The following is a 19,664-nucleotide window of genomic DNA, read 5'->3' on the forward strand; positions in this document are numbered from 1 at the left end:
ATAATTAGTAATATAAATCAGATCTTGATCCTATTCCTGCCCTGATCTCTTATTTCTCAGAAAAGCTAATGAATTAATGCCCCCGGGGAAGGCATTACCATGCATTTGTAGGATCAGAACACAATACTAATGTTGTCAAAATCCAAAATCTAACAAATTATAAACATGCAAGAAGCAGCACGATGGAGGAGAGAGAGAAAGTCTTGTGGTTCATGACAAAGCCACAGATTATATTTCTGTTCAGAGAGGAGTAAAGGGCAAAAAAAGGAAATGTATGAGAGAAAAGGGAAAGTGGAGTTGAGGAATGGGAGAAAGAAAGGGACCACACACTTAATAAATCTGCATTTTTCATTCAGATAGAATATAATTTCAGTTTTGCATTGACAAAATTTATTACAAAAGGTTAACACTTGAACATCTCCACATTAATCTGTAAGAGTCCAGAGCAAGAGAAAAGCAGCATCTGCTAACTTATCTTGAGAGCAAAGCAGAAGTACAGACAAGAGAAAAAAAAAAAAAGAAAATGTATTTGTTAAGCCTAGCATCTGGTTGACTGTTTTACATACCGAGGAAGGGGATGGTAGAGGTCATAGGGCATGATCTGCTTGTATCCATCACTGTTAGGAACAATAATGCCAACCCTCTGAGTAGAAGGTACACATAATAAAATAAACACTAAATGATTACATTATACAACTTTCATATTACAATATTGTATTACATTACACAACTTTTTGTATTACAGTATCATAAACCAACCAAACAAGATATTTTACCTAAGTTGTGATCTCATTAAAAAAAATATGCTCCCCTCCTATAGTTTCTAAGTAAATAAAAAAATAAATCAGTGGTTACTACTTTTTTCTTCTGACAAATAACCAATCTATTGCTACAAGTGACCCAAATATTATTTTAACTTATGGTATCATCTAGCATTAAAAAAAAATGTTTTCATGCTTAATACTTTCTCGGAGCTCGGATCCAAAGTCACTGAAGACAACAGGAGAACTATCTGCTTGAGAGAACACTAAATAAAATCCTTTTAATAAATATTTTATGGTTGTTTCTGCCCATCAGACAATATCTCTGCACTTACAATGGCCAGGATTAGAAATCTGGATAATCCCAGTGCATGAATTAAAATCTACAATTCTTGTCTCTTCACCTTAAAGTCCAGACCTGCCTCTTAATTTTGGGTTTTTTCTGGAAGAGAGAAGGAGCCTGAGAAAAGATTAACCTCAGGTTGGGTTTTTTTGTCATAAGTGGCTGGCTTGCTTTACTGTAGTGTTATTGGTATGGTATTATAATGTAACATCTAAAAGTTGTAGACGGCATAGATCAAAATCTGGAATTATCTGAAATATTATCATGCCATTATGTGTGAGATGGATGCCACTTATCTCATTGGCAACTACAGGGTCTCCCTGAATTGCTAGTCTCAAGTATCATATTTTGTCTGCACTTTTTATAATTTTGACTCAGAGTAACTTTAATCATGCTGTCTCCCAGTTATCAGGCATATCTATTAACATCAAACAGATGATCTCAGAGAGCCTCATTTATCGCTTTCATCAAAGCCACTTGAGTATATGGATGGGGCAAGTGGACAGAAAAATCAAAGAGTGAATACCAATTGCATTAAAATAAAAAGCGTGTCTCCATCCAAGTTATGGAGCGATGAAATTGAGTGTCAGGAATAAAGGTGTTTTTCGGGAGCCTTTTGAGAGGTGCTAGGTACGCTGCTATGGATTTCTGCAGGGGGAAAGGAGTGAAGGAGGGGGAAGGAAGAAAGAATTCTCCATCCTCAACACAGTTCACTGAAAAATGCTGTGAGAATTCAAAGGAGTCTTGTCAGGCCAGGCCTAAAGGGGTCTGTTCTGCTTTCAGTCAACAGGGGGTTTATGTGCCTAACTTGTCCAAGACAGAAGAATGGATCCCATTGTGTTTCCACGGCAAGGAGTCAGAGCCAGGTCAGTGTGCTGGAATTTTCCAGCTAAAGTGTGGGAAGCATCTGGAGCCCTGGAAGCGTGTGAGGGTGAAGCTCCCTCTAAGATTAGCAACCACTGCAGTCAGAGGAAGTCTCTGCATGAGTGCACGTATTTGCATCTTCGAAGAGCTGCCTATCCCCACAAAAATCTAAAAATCTAGTAGAGGTAGTTCTGGCACTGGGGAACTCTGGAAAAGACAAATGGGTCATTTAGAATATGGTCAATGAGCAAGTCTTTTCAGACTTAGCTTGATGGGTAGACATCTGAAGAAGCTGGAGGAATTGTGTACTAGTATTTAAAGAAGATGGAAGGGAACTTTTTCTGGGGGTTTTTTGCTCATGCTGTTGGGAATTTTCTGTTTTCCTGAGTCTTCTACCACTGCTGCTGAAGTTCCATTCTGAAGCCTTTTGCACTTTCCAGCTCATCAGCTTGCTGAGAAGTGGTTGGGAAAAAAGGTTATATAGTGAGTTAAAAAGTGAAATAAGTACACTATGAAAGCATCTACTGCCTAAGAAAGCATCAGATTTCAAAACATTTCTCACTCATTGAAGTGAAAAGTATTTTCTTTCTAATAAAAATGATTCCTATGCGTAATCCAGGCCTACATGCTTTAGAACGCATAATTCCCAAGACTGTTCGGATAGAAATAACTGCACCACATCCAAACACTGCTATGAATATTAAGTAACATTTGTAAAGCACTAGAATAATGTTGTCATTGGAAAGGCTTGACCCTCAAAAAATTTTGCACACAAAAATTGCATTTTTGTAAACAGCTCCACAGAATTACTGACACTGATTTGTGCATATGTGAGGGACTGCCAAGGGCTCTCATTCTGTAATTGCAAGATAATGAATCACAGCCATGAAGTTATAGTAAGGAAAAAAGACCCCTGCAATAATACACAATGTCTTAATTTATGACTTTTAAAAATAATTGTCTTAAAGATAAAACAGAAGAGCAGATGGTCATTGTATCATTAATGACATCTGCACCTTTCTAGCTAGTCTTGCAGGGGTTTTTTTGTATGTGTTCTACAAAACAACCCCCAAGACTAAGTGAACACTTCAAAAAAACATCTTAGGGATTACTCCAGCAAATTCTAACTTTTTGATGGGACAAAGTGGTTTACATTCCATGAATCTATCAGTCAACCATACTCCTATAAACCAGATAGAAGAGATCTACTTTATAGGCTTTATTTACTGTACATTACTCAGCCAATGCAAAGGGGATGCTAAACGAGCACAGGAAACAATAATTCTTTCACTGAAATATGTGCGAGTAGCTAACAGGACTCACTCACAAAACATCAAGAGATTTGGCAGGAGCAGGAGCACAAAGCAAATTATTTTGCAGAGCTGTTCTGTCTCATATGTCTGCAATCTCCCATGCCTTTCAAACCAACAAGTCCTGTCATATATTCTGCACATGGGTTTGTTTTCCTCCTGATTGCTGGCAGTCTCAACACAGTTGCTCTTCCAAGGCATATATATGGTTGGAACGGGAGCTGCACATGCCAAAGGTGAGAGTGCTGCAACCAGATCTGCCAATTTTGCAAACATTTGGCTTTCCCCTGGACTGACTGTCTGCAGCTGCATTCCTTGGAAGTCATGGTTGGTGAACTCTTCCCCAGTTGCTCCTTCTTCTCCTTAAGCTACCCGATTTAGCACAGATGACAAGCACAAATGCCTTTCTCCTGTACCTCCCTGATGACTCCCTCTTTCTGACAAGGCGCCAGCCCTTCCCAGCTCTCTCTCCTGCATGCTGACAATTCTTGGGGTGGAACCTGTTAGAACTAGAACTGGGAGAGGAGCCAGCAGAGAGAAAGATCACTGCCCCCGGGGTGCCTCAGGGCAGTGTGACCCTGCATGGGGACAATGTGCCACTCCTGCACTGGTGTCCTGTATGCTGCTGTGCCACTGCCCGGGCTCTGCAGGATGCTCACATGCTTCTGGCTCACAGTCTTCACTTCTGCTGAGGGCTCTGTTTTGCCAGGGGTGTCCTACTCACAGTGCTGAGGCTGCAGGGCTACCCGTGCTCCTGGATGGCTGCACTGATCACACCTCTCTCCTGATGTGGACTGTGGACTCACAAGTGAAGATGTAAGCCTTCACTGAAATCTGTCAGACCTGAGTGTAAATGATCTGCAGGGTAGGGACTGCACCCAAGCAATGGAATATGTCTAAGATGTTATTAGCAATGAACAAATAATAATGAAATGTTAAAGTAGCTTGGGTTGGTTGTACTGGAAGACATGGAAATGTTCACCACAGAAGACAATAGTTTAGCACCCAAGCCAGCATCTCGGTGAGAGCCATGATTATCACTGGATAGATGGCAATCTTGTGAAAAAGACTGGACTTTATTGCTACAAATGCTGACACTAAGGCGGTGTATGGTACCACACTTCAGTGCTCTCTGAATATACCACGCTGTGACATTATCCCCTTGTGCCAAAAGAACACTTTCTGTGTTGAGAAATAGTCATTGAGACCCTCAAAGAGATGGTGCCTGTTAATGCCTCTCACATGTTTTATAACATCCTGGTGTCTTTTGTATGCTTCTACTTGTACTTTAGTGCTCTTTTCTGAATAGCTAAAAATTTACAACTAAAAAGTATGATTTTATTAAAATTTAAATTTAACGTAAAATTTCTTTTTGGTTATGTCTACCTCTGCCAACACTCAGTGTGGATATTTAAATGAGAATGCCAAAAGGAAAATTTTGACAAGCAGAAAGAGGAGTTTGCAATTTTGCTGGAAGACTCAATAAATTGTGAATATCTGAGAGTTTCATTCAGGTCTCTGTGTGCTGAAAGTCTTGCTTGAATGAGAGATTTTCCCCCAAACTTTCCACGGGTATTAACATTATTTCTAGTGGCAGGCTTACAGATAGAACTCTAGGCAAACTCCTGGAGTTAAAGTGTTAAAAAGAACACTTTATGCTAGAGGCTTGCTAATATGAAATGTTTTAGACAGTTGCTTCATGAAGTTAGAATCTTTGCTGAAGTTGCCTTTAGAAATCTTTATACACCACTGAATCTCCTGGTCAAAGCACAAATAGAGCTTTTGAGACTCAGAAACTCCCCCATTAACATTTAGCAGCAGTAGGAAAAAAGTACGGGAGATTGGTAAAGATGCAGAATGGCACAGCTGGGAATGCCACCTAAAAGCTGCAGATGAAATCTAGAAATAATATTGACAGTATCCTGGTGAGTGAGTGAATGATAAGTGGGGAATAGATGTTTACGCATTTGTAAAAATTGCTTTTTGGATGGAAGCCTTTGAATTATAAAGGAAATTATTAATATACTGCTTATAGCACCTTAGAATTGTCCTAAATAAGTGTTCAGCATGCACAGTAAAGTCAAATCTGAGCAAACCTTTTCTCTAAGCAGGGAAAGAATTCCATTCCTCTTTCATTAAAAGATACCAGAAAGGTATAGATGAAAGCTAAAAGCTTCCAGTCGCTGAAATTTTGGGTAGTTAAAAGATTTTCACCTAATTAAATACGTGAAATACTAATGCTGGATTTTGCCACATAGAAGGGGACTAGATTGAACTGGCAGTTGTTCACATCAGTAGATATTACACATAGAGACATATTTTTGCCAGTCAAAGGCAGACTGCTGTAAAGTCATGCTGGGCTGTAAATAAACAGCCCTTTTTCCTTTGCAAGGCATGAGCTGGATCCAAAACAGGGTTCACGCGAGAGGCTGGATAGAGCACTGATAGTATGTAGGGATGAAAAGGCAGTCAGCATCACCGCATACCTTGTATTCTGCGAGATACTAACTACGGGTGTGACTTAGGTGAATAGCACAGGTGGCCACCTCTACTTAACCTGGAAAATGAGTATGTATAAATGATATATGTTTGAAAAATAAATATCCACATCCTTTTCCTTCTCTAAGTACATGAGAAACTAGGTTTTCAGAAAGCAAATTAGTTTCATTTTCCATGTTCACTGAGACTAAGCTTTTTTTGCTATTCATTATGCCAGCAATACTGGTAATTATTGCATAGTAAGCACAATAAAGTAAAACATTTCTATGCACTAAAGCTAAAGACGCAACTAATTGCAGGCCCACACAATACTCATGGTGTTCATTTAAACTTTTATTTCAGCCTACCCTTTGCTGAAAATTTTAGCGTAAACTCTCCTACAGCAACCCTCTCAGTTGCTTTATTCAATGCCACTGTGGTCTTCAACAATTATTTTCTGTGGCATTCACTGACACACCATAGGAACAGTCAGCAACTACTAATCAGCTATGCCTCACTGCCAGGAAAAGTTAATTTCTTAGTTTTATACCGGTGGAGCAGAGCAGCTCCCACACAGCAAAGACACTGCAGAGCCAAGACACCCTCCTTGGCCATGCTTCTGACCCTGTGTTTCTGCTCCACCTACCCTCTTCCTGACTATAAGAAATCATCAGGAATCCAGAAGTTACCACAGTTTTCCTCTATTTTTTCCTCTGGGTTGTTGATTCTTGAATTCTTTACAAAACCACTTTTGAAAATAGAAATTTGAAATTTGGCATTCTGTGAAGATGTTTCTAAAAAGCCAGCTGCTCTGGGATGGCATAGCTGTACTTCTAAATTACTCTCCCTCCCCTCAGGGTCTTTATATCAACAAATTTGCCTTGTTATGTCTCATACAAAACAAAAATTTCTTCCTGACATCTGCCCAGCTGTTATACTCTTTTCTCTTTCCTCCCCTGTACCATGCAGTCATTTGTCTTGCCATTTGAGAATATGTAATTTAAAATTATTGGGAAAGGTATGGAAAATATCCACAGCACAAATTCCAGAGGCAAATTACATATTTGACTCAAAACTGTACATTTAAAAAATAGCATATTGGAATTAAAAAAAAAATAAAATAAAGCAACTAAATAAAATTAGTTTCTCATTGATATTGTGATAAGTGACTCCAAAAGATGAGTTCCATATTGGTTCATACCTTTCATCAACCCTTTTCCTGAGACATTCATGCCTTCTACCTGATCATACCTGGCCTCTACTGATATCTGTCTCAAACAAAATGGGCCTACAGGAAACAAAGGAATATAAACTGCCATATACTGGGTAAATATATCTTCAATGACAAAGCAGTCTGAGTGTTAACTTCAGAAAAAGTCAGTGAACATCGGTGAAAAGTTTCTATAAGAAGTAAAAACTATCTTTGGCTTGGAGTGATTTGTTCAGCTCTAATAATGCCTAGCTCCTCTAAAGCTGGTATACCTGGTTTGGGCAGCAGCCACCCTCAGTTAGGTGGATCATAGTCCCATAGGCTCCTAAAGCAGCCTTTTTCTCATTAGGACATCTATTTTCTACGAAAAACTCCTGCAATCTGAAGTGACATAGCAACTTTTTAGGTGGTACTTGCTTGAACTCACTTTATCAAATTTGGCACAAAACTAGTCTAGAGAGAAAGGAGCTGTTGAGAAAATGGCTTTGGGGCATCCTTGTCATGCCTGCTGGGTGATGCTTAACCATCTTTTAGCAAAGCCACACAAGAGGACCAAATGGTTTAGATTGCACAAATAAATGCTTGCTGCTTATTGAGTGGCTGCAGTAACCCTGGACTTCCACAGAAGTTCAGGGTTAATTGGTGTGACTGCTCTTTTTTGTGGTTTTCTTTCTTTTCTCATACATGAAAAAAATCTGACTGTCTGATCTTACTATTTTTACTATTAATGTTCTGAGGAAGAATGCACAGGAGGTTCCACCTTAATATGAGGAAAAACTTCTTTACTGTGCAGCTACTGAGCACTGGCACAGATTGTCCAGAGAGGTTGTGAAGTTTTCCCCACTGGAAATATTCAAGAATCATCTGGATGTGATCCTGTGCCATATACTCTGGCGTGACTCTGCTTGAGCAGGGAGGTTGGACCATATGACCCACTGTGATCCCTTCCAACCCCACCTATTCTGTGATTCTGTGGGGCAGCAGAGATGAGACCTTCATGCAGGGCCAAAGGACATTGGTAACTAGAACAGAATCACTCATTACATTTTTACAAGCTGCCATAAATGCAAGTAATCTTTTTATTAAGGAGAAAATTTAAAAAATCCCATAAAAATAATTCCTCTAATTGTGATGATTATAATTTTAATGCAAAAGAATTTTTTCCATCTCACTAACACTTAAGATACACGTATTGATCATGGGGATGGTATGATAGACAATTTGTTTCCTCATACTTTGCAACAATGAATGAGGTAAAATACATTCTGAGGGGAAGAAACAACCATTTCTAATTAATCTTCGCTATGTGGAGGTGCTAAATAGAGATGTTCTACACAGTGCATTCTCAGGATGAGAAAGATATTGAATTATGTAGGATAAATTACAGTGTGAAAAATAGCAACACAATGTTTTCCTATTTTATTTTACTCCTTTAGAGCTCAGCCTCCTTTAAAATTAAAGCTGACTAACCTTGCAGGACAAGGATCCAGATTACACTCTTGAAGTTTTGGCTTTGGCTTGATATTTTCAGGATAATAGTGACAGTATTGATCTGCTACTACCCTATTGCTTCTCAGATCAAAGCACTCAGCAGATGTCAGTTGATAACCTGCAATATACAGAGGAATAAATAATATGAGAGGTGGTGTTCTTCCTGTGTCTCTCTGAAATACATCTAAGTTCTGGTTTGGTAAAAAGCAAACTAATTTCAGCTTGCTTCAATGCTTTTGAGTGTAACAGCTGTTGAGTTGTTTCACAGGCCAGATTGAAAACAGCAATGTATATCACATGTAGGAGGAAACAAGAGATAACCAATATGGTCAAACAAAAATTCAGAAGCCTAGGGAATAAAAAAAGAAAAAACAAAGGCTGACATTTCTTTGTCACTAAGAATCGTGCTCTCAGTTTCAGTATAGAGGGTAAACCTGCTGGTAGCAACAGGGACGAATGGAGACATCTTGTTTTTCCAAAACAGGCCCAAATCCCCTCAGCCTTTACACTTGACAGCTGTAGCATTAAATGCAGATGTATAGGTATCAAGATGTACTATATCTACAGAGACTGCCATGATTCTAAAAACCTACAGGCTACTACCATGTTGCTCAATTCCTCCCTTCATTTAGTTGTAATTATTTAAATTTTCAGGTTTTGCCCATTTTAAGGTCCAAAACTCAGGGCAGCAGTTGGGACAAGTTATGTATGCAGATGACAGTTTCTGAAACAGAGCGATAATTCATTACCTCCACCACAGGATGCTGAACAAGGGAAAAAATCAGTTTCCCTCCATCGGTGAATGATAGGCTGGTAGAAAATGAACTGGACTGAACTGTCAGCAGCACCAGCATAATGAATCTGAAAAACAGTTATATCAAAGGGTGAACTTAACATAAATGCTGGGAAGAAGTATTCTACCACACGCATCTTGCAGACTGGAGATGCCTTGCAGCTTCATGAAATACCAGATACACTTTGCAATAGGAAAATGAAATATAAAAACAAAGCATAGATAGTGGCAGAATCTTGGGTTCAAAAACAGTCAAACAAATTTCTGGTCATAACCAGGGACCATTTTGAGACCATATTCTGAAATAATGAGTGCATGGAAAAGGCATGGTTAGTGCTACTGAATAATCTTATTGGGACAGAGGACACGGACTGATGTTTAATAAATCAGAAAATCACTTACCACTATCTATTGTCCCTGACATATGGACATAGATTTTAGCTATTTAATGTTTCCCAGAAAACAGATTCGAAGACCAGGTATAATAAACCTGATAGCAGAGAGTAAAACATGGGAGGCTGCACTGTGAGAAATAATAAATAGTATAAAAAACTTTAATTCACAATTTTTTTTTCTGAGGTGAGGTCTTTATTTCATTCTCCTTTGTGGCACTGTCACTATTATAAGTTTGTTCTTCTGCTTACTTTATTTTGCTTTTAAAAATGCTTGTTTCAATCACAGGCATGGAATCCTGGCTCGGGCTAAGTGCAGGTCTGGAAAACTCTTTAGAGCCTACAAGCCACCTGAGCTGAAAAGCCAGCATGCTTCCAGTACCATGTGTGCTGAATTGGTTTCCCACATAAACAAGAGTTTGTAGTGCAAGGACTGTAATATGAGAGACTTTCACACTGGTTAAGCAGCACCACTTGCACCTGGCCCAGTAAAAAATCCTTCCCATTTGATATCTCTGCTGATTAATAGTTACGAGGACTTTAATATCTCGGCAGGTTATGCCTTGTCATTACAACTACACCTCTGCACAAACAGCTGGCAAGGGAAGAAAAAAAATCTGCTACTAAAAACCTCTCCTATTTGATTATTTATCCTAGGACACAGTATATCAGTGCTGCTTGTGCATCTCTGCATCAGTAGCTGGATGCTGTCATAGTAGAGAAAACTGCCAAATCACAACTAGAAAAGATGGACTCTTCTCCAAGACAGTACTGCTGCGCTCAGGAGCAATCCTTCCCCCTTTTTTCCCCACTGCTTAAACTGTTCAACCACTGCCTACTTTTTTTTTTTTCTCTCTCATGTTTCCAATGAGTGTCCTAGTTTTGGAAACACCATTTTTCAATCTGCCTTTCCCTTTCTCTTCTCTCTTTCCAAAAACCAAGAGACATGGTCAAAGAATGGTCTGTGAAACAGAAGCAAAAATAAGACAAATTGAGGTGAACTTTGTAACTTGGGCTGTTTGTTTTGTTTTCTCTTGTAGATGGACAGCAACATGATTACAGATCAAGATACATCTTGAAGAGCAGGAGGAGGGCAAGAATATTGATATGTGTATGAGGTCTGGTCCACTGAGACTAAGGCTGCCCTTTTCTAATTAAACAGTGATGTCAATTCCCAAAAGGAAAAAAATCCAAACCAGCTGTAGCAATACAACTGCTTCAGCAAATGGGAGGCCTTTTGCACAGATCAATATTGTTTGAATCTGTGTGTCAGAAACAGGATACCTAATTCCTTCTGCGGGGATAGTGCATTAATTACAGACTTCAGAAGGGTCTTTCCGGGTTCATGAAAGCCTCAGGCACTCCTGGGAAAAATGTTCTGTTGTGCTGGAAGCCATTTGGGGAGGTCTCTGATCTCAATGTGCAGGAAAGGCATTCTTTGGGGAGAATTCTGCTCTTACTCTTCACTTTTTAAAAATCATCAGTGATTCTTAAACTCAGATGTACTCAGCAGTGCAGTCTGCAGTGAATCATGAAGAACAGACCAAGCGCTCACATACAACCTACTATAAAAGGAATGAGAGGAAAAAAGTTTACATTAAAAAAAAAAATCAGGAAGAAAGAAGAGTTTCTCTCTCTCTCCAGACTATTCCTGCATGTCTGCAGTTATCTGTCTGTTTTGACACAGAGAAAAGACAGATGTACACCTTTTTCAGACTAATGTGGAAGTCACTCATATAGCCATGATAACAACATAGGTGGGAAAGAATTACAATGAGCCACAGTCATAAGCTCAAATGATAAAAAAGCAAATAAAAGACGCATACAGAGTATCCTTTACTGTTTTAAGGAATACTGTAAGTAGAAGAGGAACAATATATGGTGATTCCACGCAGCAAAAACTTTGTTTTCATTTTGTTTGACTATTTGTTAAAGGTAAGATCTTCATCCAGGAAAATCATCATTGGCTGCTTGAGCTCTGAAAAACTCAGAGTGAGACTTGATTAGCTAAATGCTGCAAGAATGTCCTGGTTTGACTCCCACACATTGAAACTATCATTGTACTACTATCTCTGTAGTAAAATGAAATTTTTTACTCTTGCAGTATTTGCAACACCCTTGTAGCTATGAAAAATACCAAAGATTCAAATAGAGATGGTCATCACCTGAGAGTCTTTAGCTAGTCCTCTAACCAACGACTTTTGCATACTTAGGTAACTGAACCAGAAAAAAATGGCAACTGATCATTACACTTGCAAATAAAATCCTAATTAAATTTATTAATAGCAGAAGTCAGAAGTAATCAGATCATGCAGAGCACTCATTCCTGCATTTTTGCATTGCAACTCCCCAGAGACCATCCTTGACTTCCTTTTGCTTTCAGATGAATTAGGAGCATTCTGAACATCAGAGCAGCCTTTACCACTTTGTGAGACCCAAAAGAATAACAACAGTCATATATGACTGGTGTCCCCAGGAGCTGGTTAAGACCAGAGTCCTCAGAATATCCATTATTGGATATCCACTATATTCACTATGAATAGTCACTATGGACAGAGATATCTTTTTTTTCCCGTTGAAAGACCTTGGAAAAAATAATCCCTTGTACACTGTTTTTTAAACTGATTTTGTTTGATGAATGAATTAGCTGAATGACTATCTGGGATGATGCAAGAGAAGCATAAGCTGTTGCTCAGGTGAAGTTTGGAGTTGATAAAATGCAGATTTGGTTTGGGACATGTCACATAAAGTTGAATGAAAACAAGAAAACAAAAATTTGAACACAAAAGATGTCTAATTTTTTTTTCAGATATTCTGATCTGTTCTATGAACAAGAGGCTGAAACATCTGACTTCACCTTTGCATTTTGTTGTTTTTTCTTGTAGCTCCAAAACTCAATTACTTCATATAAAAACAAGCAAGTAAAGTTCCCAGAAGCCCAACCCTTTTTTGCTTGATTCTGGCAGTGTATGCCTGAACCATTTATTTCTGTTTACTGAAGAATACATGGCCTGACCTCCAAAGCTACAGTCATTTACTTGGGCAGTTTTACAATTTAATCAGCAGTTTATAGCAAGCAGTGAAAACCATATAATTATCAATGTTACTTGTACAGCTAAGCCATGAAAAGTATATTCAATAAGATATTCTCCTTTTGTGCAATTGGGGATGGGGTGTTTGAGGAGGAAAGACACCATGTCTTTCTTTCGTGTGTGCGTGTGTGTGTTCCAAAATGAGGACAGAGAATGGGAATTATTTTTTCATACCTCAGAATCATACAATCATTCAGGTTGGAAAGGCCTCCCAGATCATGGAGTCCAACTTTTGACCAAACACCATCATGTTAACTGGACCGTAGCACTATGCTATGTCCAACTGTTTCTGGAATATTTCCAGGGATGGTGAGTCCACCACCTCCCTGGGCAGCTCATTTCAATGCCTGACCACCCTTCCAGTGATGTTCCTCCTGATGTTCAACCTGAATCTGCTCTGGTGCAGTTTAAGGCTGTGTCATCTCATTCTGTCAGTGGTTGCCTGGTAGAAGAGACCAACCCCACCTGGCTACAGCCTCCTTTCAGGCAGTTGTAGAGAGTGGTAAAGTCACCCCTGAGCTTTCTCTTCTCCAGACTAAACAATCCCAGCTCCCTCAGCCACTCATCACAGGAATTAATGTCTAGGCCCTTCACCAGCTTTGTTGTACTTCTCTGGAAGTGCTCCAGCAAATTTAATCTTACACAATTTGATCTGGTATACTGTGATTTATCTCCATGCCATCATGCTTATTAGAAAAGTTCTAATGGATTTACCCATACTATTATTATTATTAAGATTTTGATTTTGATTCTGATTCTGATTCTGATTCTGATTATGAGTGCTTTCCGCAAGTTCCAAATGCCAAATCATTAGGCTGATATTAATGAAAGTAATTAATGAGAAATTAATTGCAGCATATGCAACTTTGTGCTTTTCATGTCGGTATAAAAAATATTCTACCTAGAGTGCTTCAATATTGCTGGTTGTATGAAGTGATATCTTGCACTGAAAAAAGAGGATGTACAAGACATTTGTTGCTGTTAATAATTTGTTCATGAAGGAAATAGAAGCCAGACATTGTCATGGGAAAATAACTTTACAAGCTTGTTTAAAATAACATTAAAAGTACATAAAATGTAAATAATGAGAGATACTGAAGGCTTTCAAGCATATGTTTTGAGACAGGACTGCACCATAACTCCTCTGAGTTTGCCTTTTCATTCCCTTGGAAAGGAGCTGAAAGGAGCTCTGCCCTCGAAGTATAAGGAACATATCTACTGTCCACTTCTGCATTCACATCCCCTGTTTGTGATAGTCTTGTGCTGGATCAGCTTGGTTTTGGGGTTGTCTCTCTTACGGAATTCAGCTCCACCTGTTGCTTCTCAATTTAAGCCTATAAATCCGCCAGACAAATCACTGTGAAATTACATTATCACCAATTTACATACTTTGCAAAATATCTCTGAATTGAACTTGCTCACCCTGCCCAATCTTGGATTAAACAGTACTCCTTTAGGTGATGAAGGTGTTAAAAACCCTTTAGATTAATTCTCTCACAAAGCTAAAACAGAAAACTAGAAGGTTTAAATCTTTTACCATTATTTTTCCATTATTCTGCCCAAAAGAAGAAAAAAAGAGAACATCACTGCACTGGATTGGCTAGGACAGCTGGCAGTAATGGAACCTGCGGTACAAGCTGTAACAATTAAATCATCTGTACAGAGTCTACTACTAAGTGCAACAAATATGGAAGTTTCCCAAGTAAGAAGCCCAAAATCATTCATAGAACTAGAAACAAATACACCAAAACCAGATGTGCTGCATCTCTTCTGTGGATACCAGCCATAACATCCCAGTCATCTGAGAAATGACAATTTCACCACCATCAACATGGGTAACAATGTCGACATTTTCTTACAAAGGGTAAGAAAATTCACCTTTGATTGAGCAATCTTAACTGTCACTGTGGAATATTTATTTACGTTAAATTATTAATCTAAGAGATCAATGTAAACAGAGGAGCCTATTGTGATAGATACTGTATAAAAATAAAACTAACAAATTGAAAAGGTGTTTTTTGCCACGCACACACTGCTAAAATGGTGAAAACTGAACAAGGCTGGCATCAAGCCTTCATAGCACTTAAAAGTGACTGATCTTTGAGAGATATACATAGGGAACATAAACAAAAGTTACAGAATAAGAAAGTAAAAATTACAAATAACAATTTTTCAGAGGAACAGAATATTACATGTGTAAGAAACTGTCTATATTGCATCAAAACCTGCCAGTACATTTCAAGTCAGCAGTATTTTAAATAAGTATGGAAAATCAATGGTAGCACATCTTCAGATTCAAACAGCATCCATCCAGTAGTTTCAAACGATGAACTGGTTGAGCACAGGAAATCACATATTATCCAAATCACATATTATCATATTCAGTCTACTTACATGCATAAACTATGGTTTAAAACACATAAATATAGATAGAAATTTGTAATAGTTTTCAGGAAGTGTTTAATGAGTAATGAACAAACTTCAGTCCAATAATTTCTACCTCGGTTATTGGGTGAGTAGATAGAGTGGAAAAAGAGAACAGAACTCAAAGAGTATCTGGAGAAAGGTAATGTTTTCTGAGCCTTATGGTTTGCTTTGCCAAAACATTAAAGGTAGTTTTGTTCTTCCAGGTTTTTTTCTAGGTCACTCACCCCAGGTCCTAGACAGATCCTCTGAGAAGATCCACCCATGAACTGATGACTGGGTAACAAGAAATGGTCCAATAACCTGCTCTTGCAATGGATGAAGGACAGTGGAATCTCTCAGGGGTATGTGCTACAGCATGAGTTGCTAGCCAGATGCCCAGATGAGCAGAATAATGGGTCAACCACGAGCTGACCAAGTTTGCCAATGAAAAACTTATGAATGGTGCCTAAAATTGAAACCATCTGTGAAAGCACTCAAAGTTTTGACTAAATTTGAGTTCAGTTTAAAAAAAAAAAAACAAAACTATGGGAAACCCCAAATAATTATATATGCTAACTATACACAAAACTGTTGTCCACATTATTTATTACTATTCAGAATGGTAGTAGGGTTGTTTTAGGTATTCCTCCGAAAATACTGGCTCAGTGTGCAGCATCAGTTAAAAACATCAATGGAATTTTGCAGAAAGGAAGAAAAAAGGAGAGAAGAGTACACAGCCAGGTAGAATCCATTTGAGTCCTGATGATTATGTGTATAAAATCATAAAATCATTAAGGTTGGAAAAGACCTTTAAGATAATCCAGTCTAACCACTAAATTGACACTGCCAAGTCCTCCACTAAACCATGTCTCAGAGCACCACATCTACTCATTTTCAGAACACTTCCAGGGTTGGTGATTCCACGACTTCCCCGGGCAGCCTGTTCCAATGCTTAATCAGCCTTTCAGTGATGAAATTTTTCCTAGTATTTAAAGGTTCCCTGGAACAACTTTAGGCCATTTCCTTTTGTCCTATTACTTGCTACTTCAGAGGGGAGACTGACCCTCACCTCAGTACAACTTCTTTTCAAGTAATTATAGAGTGTAAGTTCGCTTCTGTTCAACATATATATATATATGTATAATATAATTATCTCTTTATATGAAATCAATATTAAATAATGTTATTAAATTTTATTAAACTACACATCTATTCATAGGAGATTGATTATTTCAAAATATACATTTATGTATTTAAGTACTAGTCACAAGTTACATGTTCATGTGTATTTAAAAAAATTGTGACTGTATAATCAAAGTGAAACCAGGAAAAGGACACAGAATGGAAATAAGGATAAACTTTCTATGGATCATCTTTGACAAAAAGTAAAGATTAAATTGAGTAAAACATAAGAAGGACACCAACCTGTTGGACTGAGTCCAGAGGAGGTAGATGAAGATGACCAGAGGGCTGGAGCAGCTCTCCTATGAGGAAAGGCTGTGAGAGTTGGGGTAGTAAAGCTTGGAGAACTTGCTGTGAGTACACATTACAGCAGCCATCCAGTACCTCAAGGGGGCTACAAGAGAGCTGGAGAGGGGCTTTTGACAAGGGCATGTAGAGATAGGATAAAGGATAATGGCTTTAAACTGGAAGAGGATAGATTTAGTTTAGATATTAGAAGAAATTCTTTCATGTGAGCATGGTGAGACATTATAAAAAGTTGCCCAGAGAAACTGTGGATGCTCTATCCTCGGCAATGTTCAAGACCAGGCTAAATGTAGCTTTGAGCAAGCTGATCAAAGGTAGAAGGTGTCCTTGCCCATGGCAGCAGAAGTTGAAACTAGAGAATCCCTGAGGCTTCTTACAACCCAAACCATTCTATGATTCTATGAAGACACTAGGAAAGAGGCAAATGATAATGACAGAGATATCAACTACTGAAGTAAAGAAGAAAGGAGGTAAACAGTAGTAAAAATTTCCTGTTTCTCAGAGTGGGAAAACCAGAATAAATCAATGAAAACATTGCACCAAGTGTTGAAAAATTAGATGTATTCCTTATTTTACACAGCGTATTGTTAATTATGAAAGTCATTCCATGACCACAAGGTCAAATGAAATATATTGATTAGGAGAATGATCATGTTCTAGGTACTATTAATTGAAATGATTTATATTGAACAGAAAAAGAAAAGGTTGCTATGAAGTAAAAACTGTACATTGTTTTCAAAAGGTTTATTTCATGGTTTTTCACACATTCCCCTCATTTGCCAAGATGAGAGAAAAAAGAATTTTCCTGAATTTACTACAAGATCTGGCCAAGATAAATAATGATTACATTTTTTTTTTGTCAGGCTGGTCATTACTTGTGGCCTTGACCTATAAATTATTACAAAAACGGTGCATTTTTTGGATATCAGGAAATCAGACTGGGTGATTTTTATGACTGTTACTAGGAAAAGAAGTACTGAATGCAAACACAGGTTGATAAAAGGCTTTGATACAGACATTTTTTCCAGCTAAATTCAATCTGCAGTGTGCAAACATGACCTGAGAAAGACACATATCTCAAGAGGTACTTTTGCTTTACAATTAATTGACAATATTGATCCATTGATCAATTGATCTCTTCTAGACAAAGCAGTGTTTCAGTGAATTGACCTAGATAACACAAAAGCTGAATCAGTCACACTTAACTGTAACTATTGGTATTTCTGTGCACTCATTCTTAATTCTATCTCATCTACTTCCCGGAGCACCATCCTAACCCTGAGCTGTCAGTGCTTCCAAGATTCTTCACCACTTCCCACCTCATCTGAAGCCTTCTCCCAAATATGAATTATAATCTCTTCTGGAAACCTTTCCCAGAATCAGAACTAAATTGTACAGAAGACCCTTACTGTCTTTACTCCCAATCCTCATATGGTAATATCATAAATATCCAACAATACGTTAACCATAAACAGTAGCTCTTTGCTGCTAGAGCAAATTTGCATCATTTGGCCTCTGCCTTAAAGTGAGTGTTGAAATAATTTATTTCATGCCACAAAGTCAATCACTGTGTGCTCCTTGTTCAAAGCAACAGTTAATCCAACCCTGGCCCTAGCCTGACAAGGCCCATCAACCTCTCTGCCAGCTGGCTGCCTCTACATGCATTATCTCCTGCATGCCCTTGCAAGTCCCAGGAAGTCCAGACTAAGTCCCAACCTTGTTTTCTTTCTCCAGCCTGGACTGCTATCAAATCCATTTCTCTCACCAGCACTTTCTGCCAGTGCTATATTGCAGCTGAGCCAACACTTATGTGACACTCTAGAATTGTGTGTAACTCAGCATCCACTTTTTATGATGCTTTTTATGACTTTTTGGACACTTGGTGGTCAAACCCCTAATTTCAGCAGTAACTCTGCCCAAGTGAACCCCGTCAACACAATTTCTAAATCAGCCAGCTGTACCCCCCAGCCACCAGCACAAAACAAAGCACCAGAGTCTCTTCTGGCAGCAGCCCTTAGCCAAGGCTGGTCAGCCCCAGCACTACAAAAAGACAACATCAATACAATGCAATCCTAATACCTCTAAAAGCCTCCAGACAAACATTTGTGTGATCCAACTTTATACATCCCTCATGCAAAGGACTTGGTCTGGGCAGGCACTACGAATGAACCCTCACCAATGCCAGGGACCAACAAAAACATAGCCTAGCCTAGATCTAGGCCTGCAATGGTTTCTCCTCCAAACCAGACTTACAAATGAAAACAAACCTGCATTTCTTCAGGATTATATCAAACATGACACATTTTTCTTATAGAAAAGAGGCATTTCTAGTCATGTGAATCAGAATTTTGGATTGAAAACATCAAAACAGAGAAATTCTCAGAATTTAGGAAAAAGTAGTTCTAGTGGGATTTAAGTTTATTGGTGTGTTTGCCAGGCCTTTCAAAAATTAAAGTTTATAATGGAGACTTATAATCCTCAAACAACCAGTATGAAAGATAAGAATATGAAAAAACATAGTTTCTTCTCCAATTTTGTGCTAACACCTTTTTTTTTTTTTAAAGGCAGCTGTTTTACTGAATTATTTTTACTATTTACACGTCTTGTGAAAAGATTGCCAAGAGTTTAGCACATGAGGAATGTACCACTATTACAAAGTAAAGAAATCCAGTAATTATACAACTCAGCTCCTCCAGGAACAGCATGAGGTTTCTTCTTTCAATTTTAAAGCACTCTGTGTTACCAATAAAGAAACTTAAATGTCAACTCTCACACCGAGTTTCTACTGCTGAATTATATCAAGGTGTCTAACTTGACCTGTCCGAATAAGAGCATTCAGGGTCAAGTAAAAAGGATTACAAGAATAATTCTGGACACAATAATTCTAAATATAGAATTCTGCTACATCTACAAATTCATCTAGATCTGTTTGCATAAAAATCTGCCTTGCCCCAGGAAAGTAAGTCCTGACACCCAAAGAGATCCTACTTCATAAGGAAATCCTAGTAACACCACAGAGAAATATGTAATCTGAAT

At 38.3% G+C, this 19,664-nt stretch overlaps 1 protein-coding gene across 1 annotated transcript in view; it reads right to left on the reverse strand.

Annotated features, from left to right (window-relative positions):
- The window catches only part of ADAMTSL1 (ADAMTS like 1), a 176,455-nt gene that overhangs the window by 90,768 nt on the left and 66,023 nt on the right, over positions 1-19,664 (reverse strand). Inside the window, exons 8-10 of the mRNA XM_085041985.1 lie at positions 9,207-9,318; positions 8,437-8,575; positions 567-617 (exon numbers count right to left, since the gene is read on the reverse strand). Coding sequence (XP_084898111.1) covers positions 567-617; positions 8,437-8,575; positions 9,207-9,318 — 302 coding nt within the window. The remainder of the gene's footprint in view (positions 1-566; positions 618-8,436; positions 8,576-9,206; positions 9,319-19,664) is intronic.

The sequence above is a fragment of the Lichenostomus cassidix genome, chromosome Z (genome assembly GCF_008360975.1).
Source record: "Lichenostomus cassidix isolate B80296 chromosome Z, HeHo_3.0, whole genome shotgun sequence".
Classification (NCBI taxonomy): Eukaryota; Metazoa; Chordata; class Aves; order Passeriformes; family Meliphagidae; genus Lichenostomus; species Lichenostomus cassidix.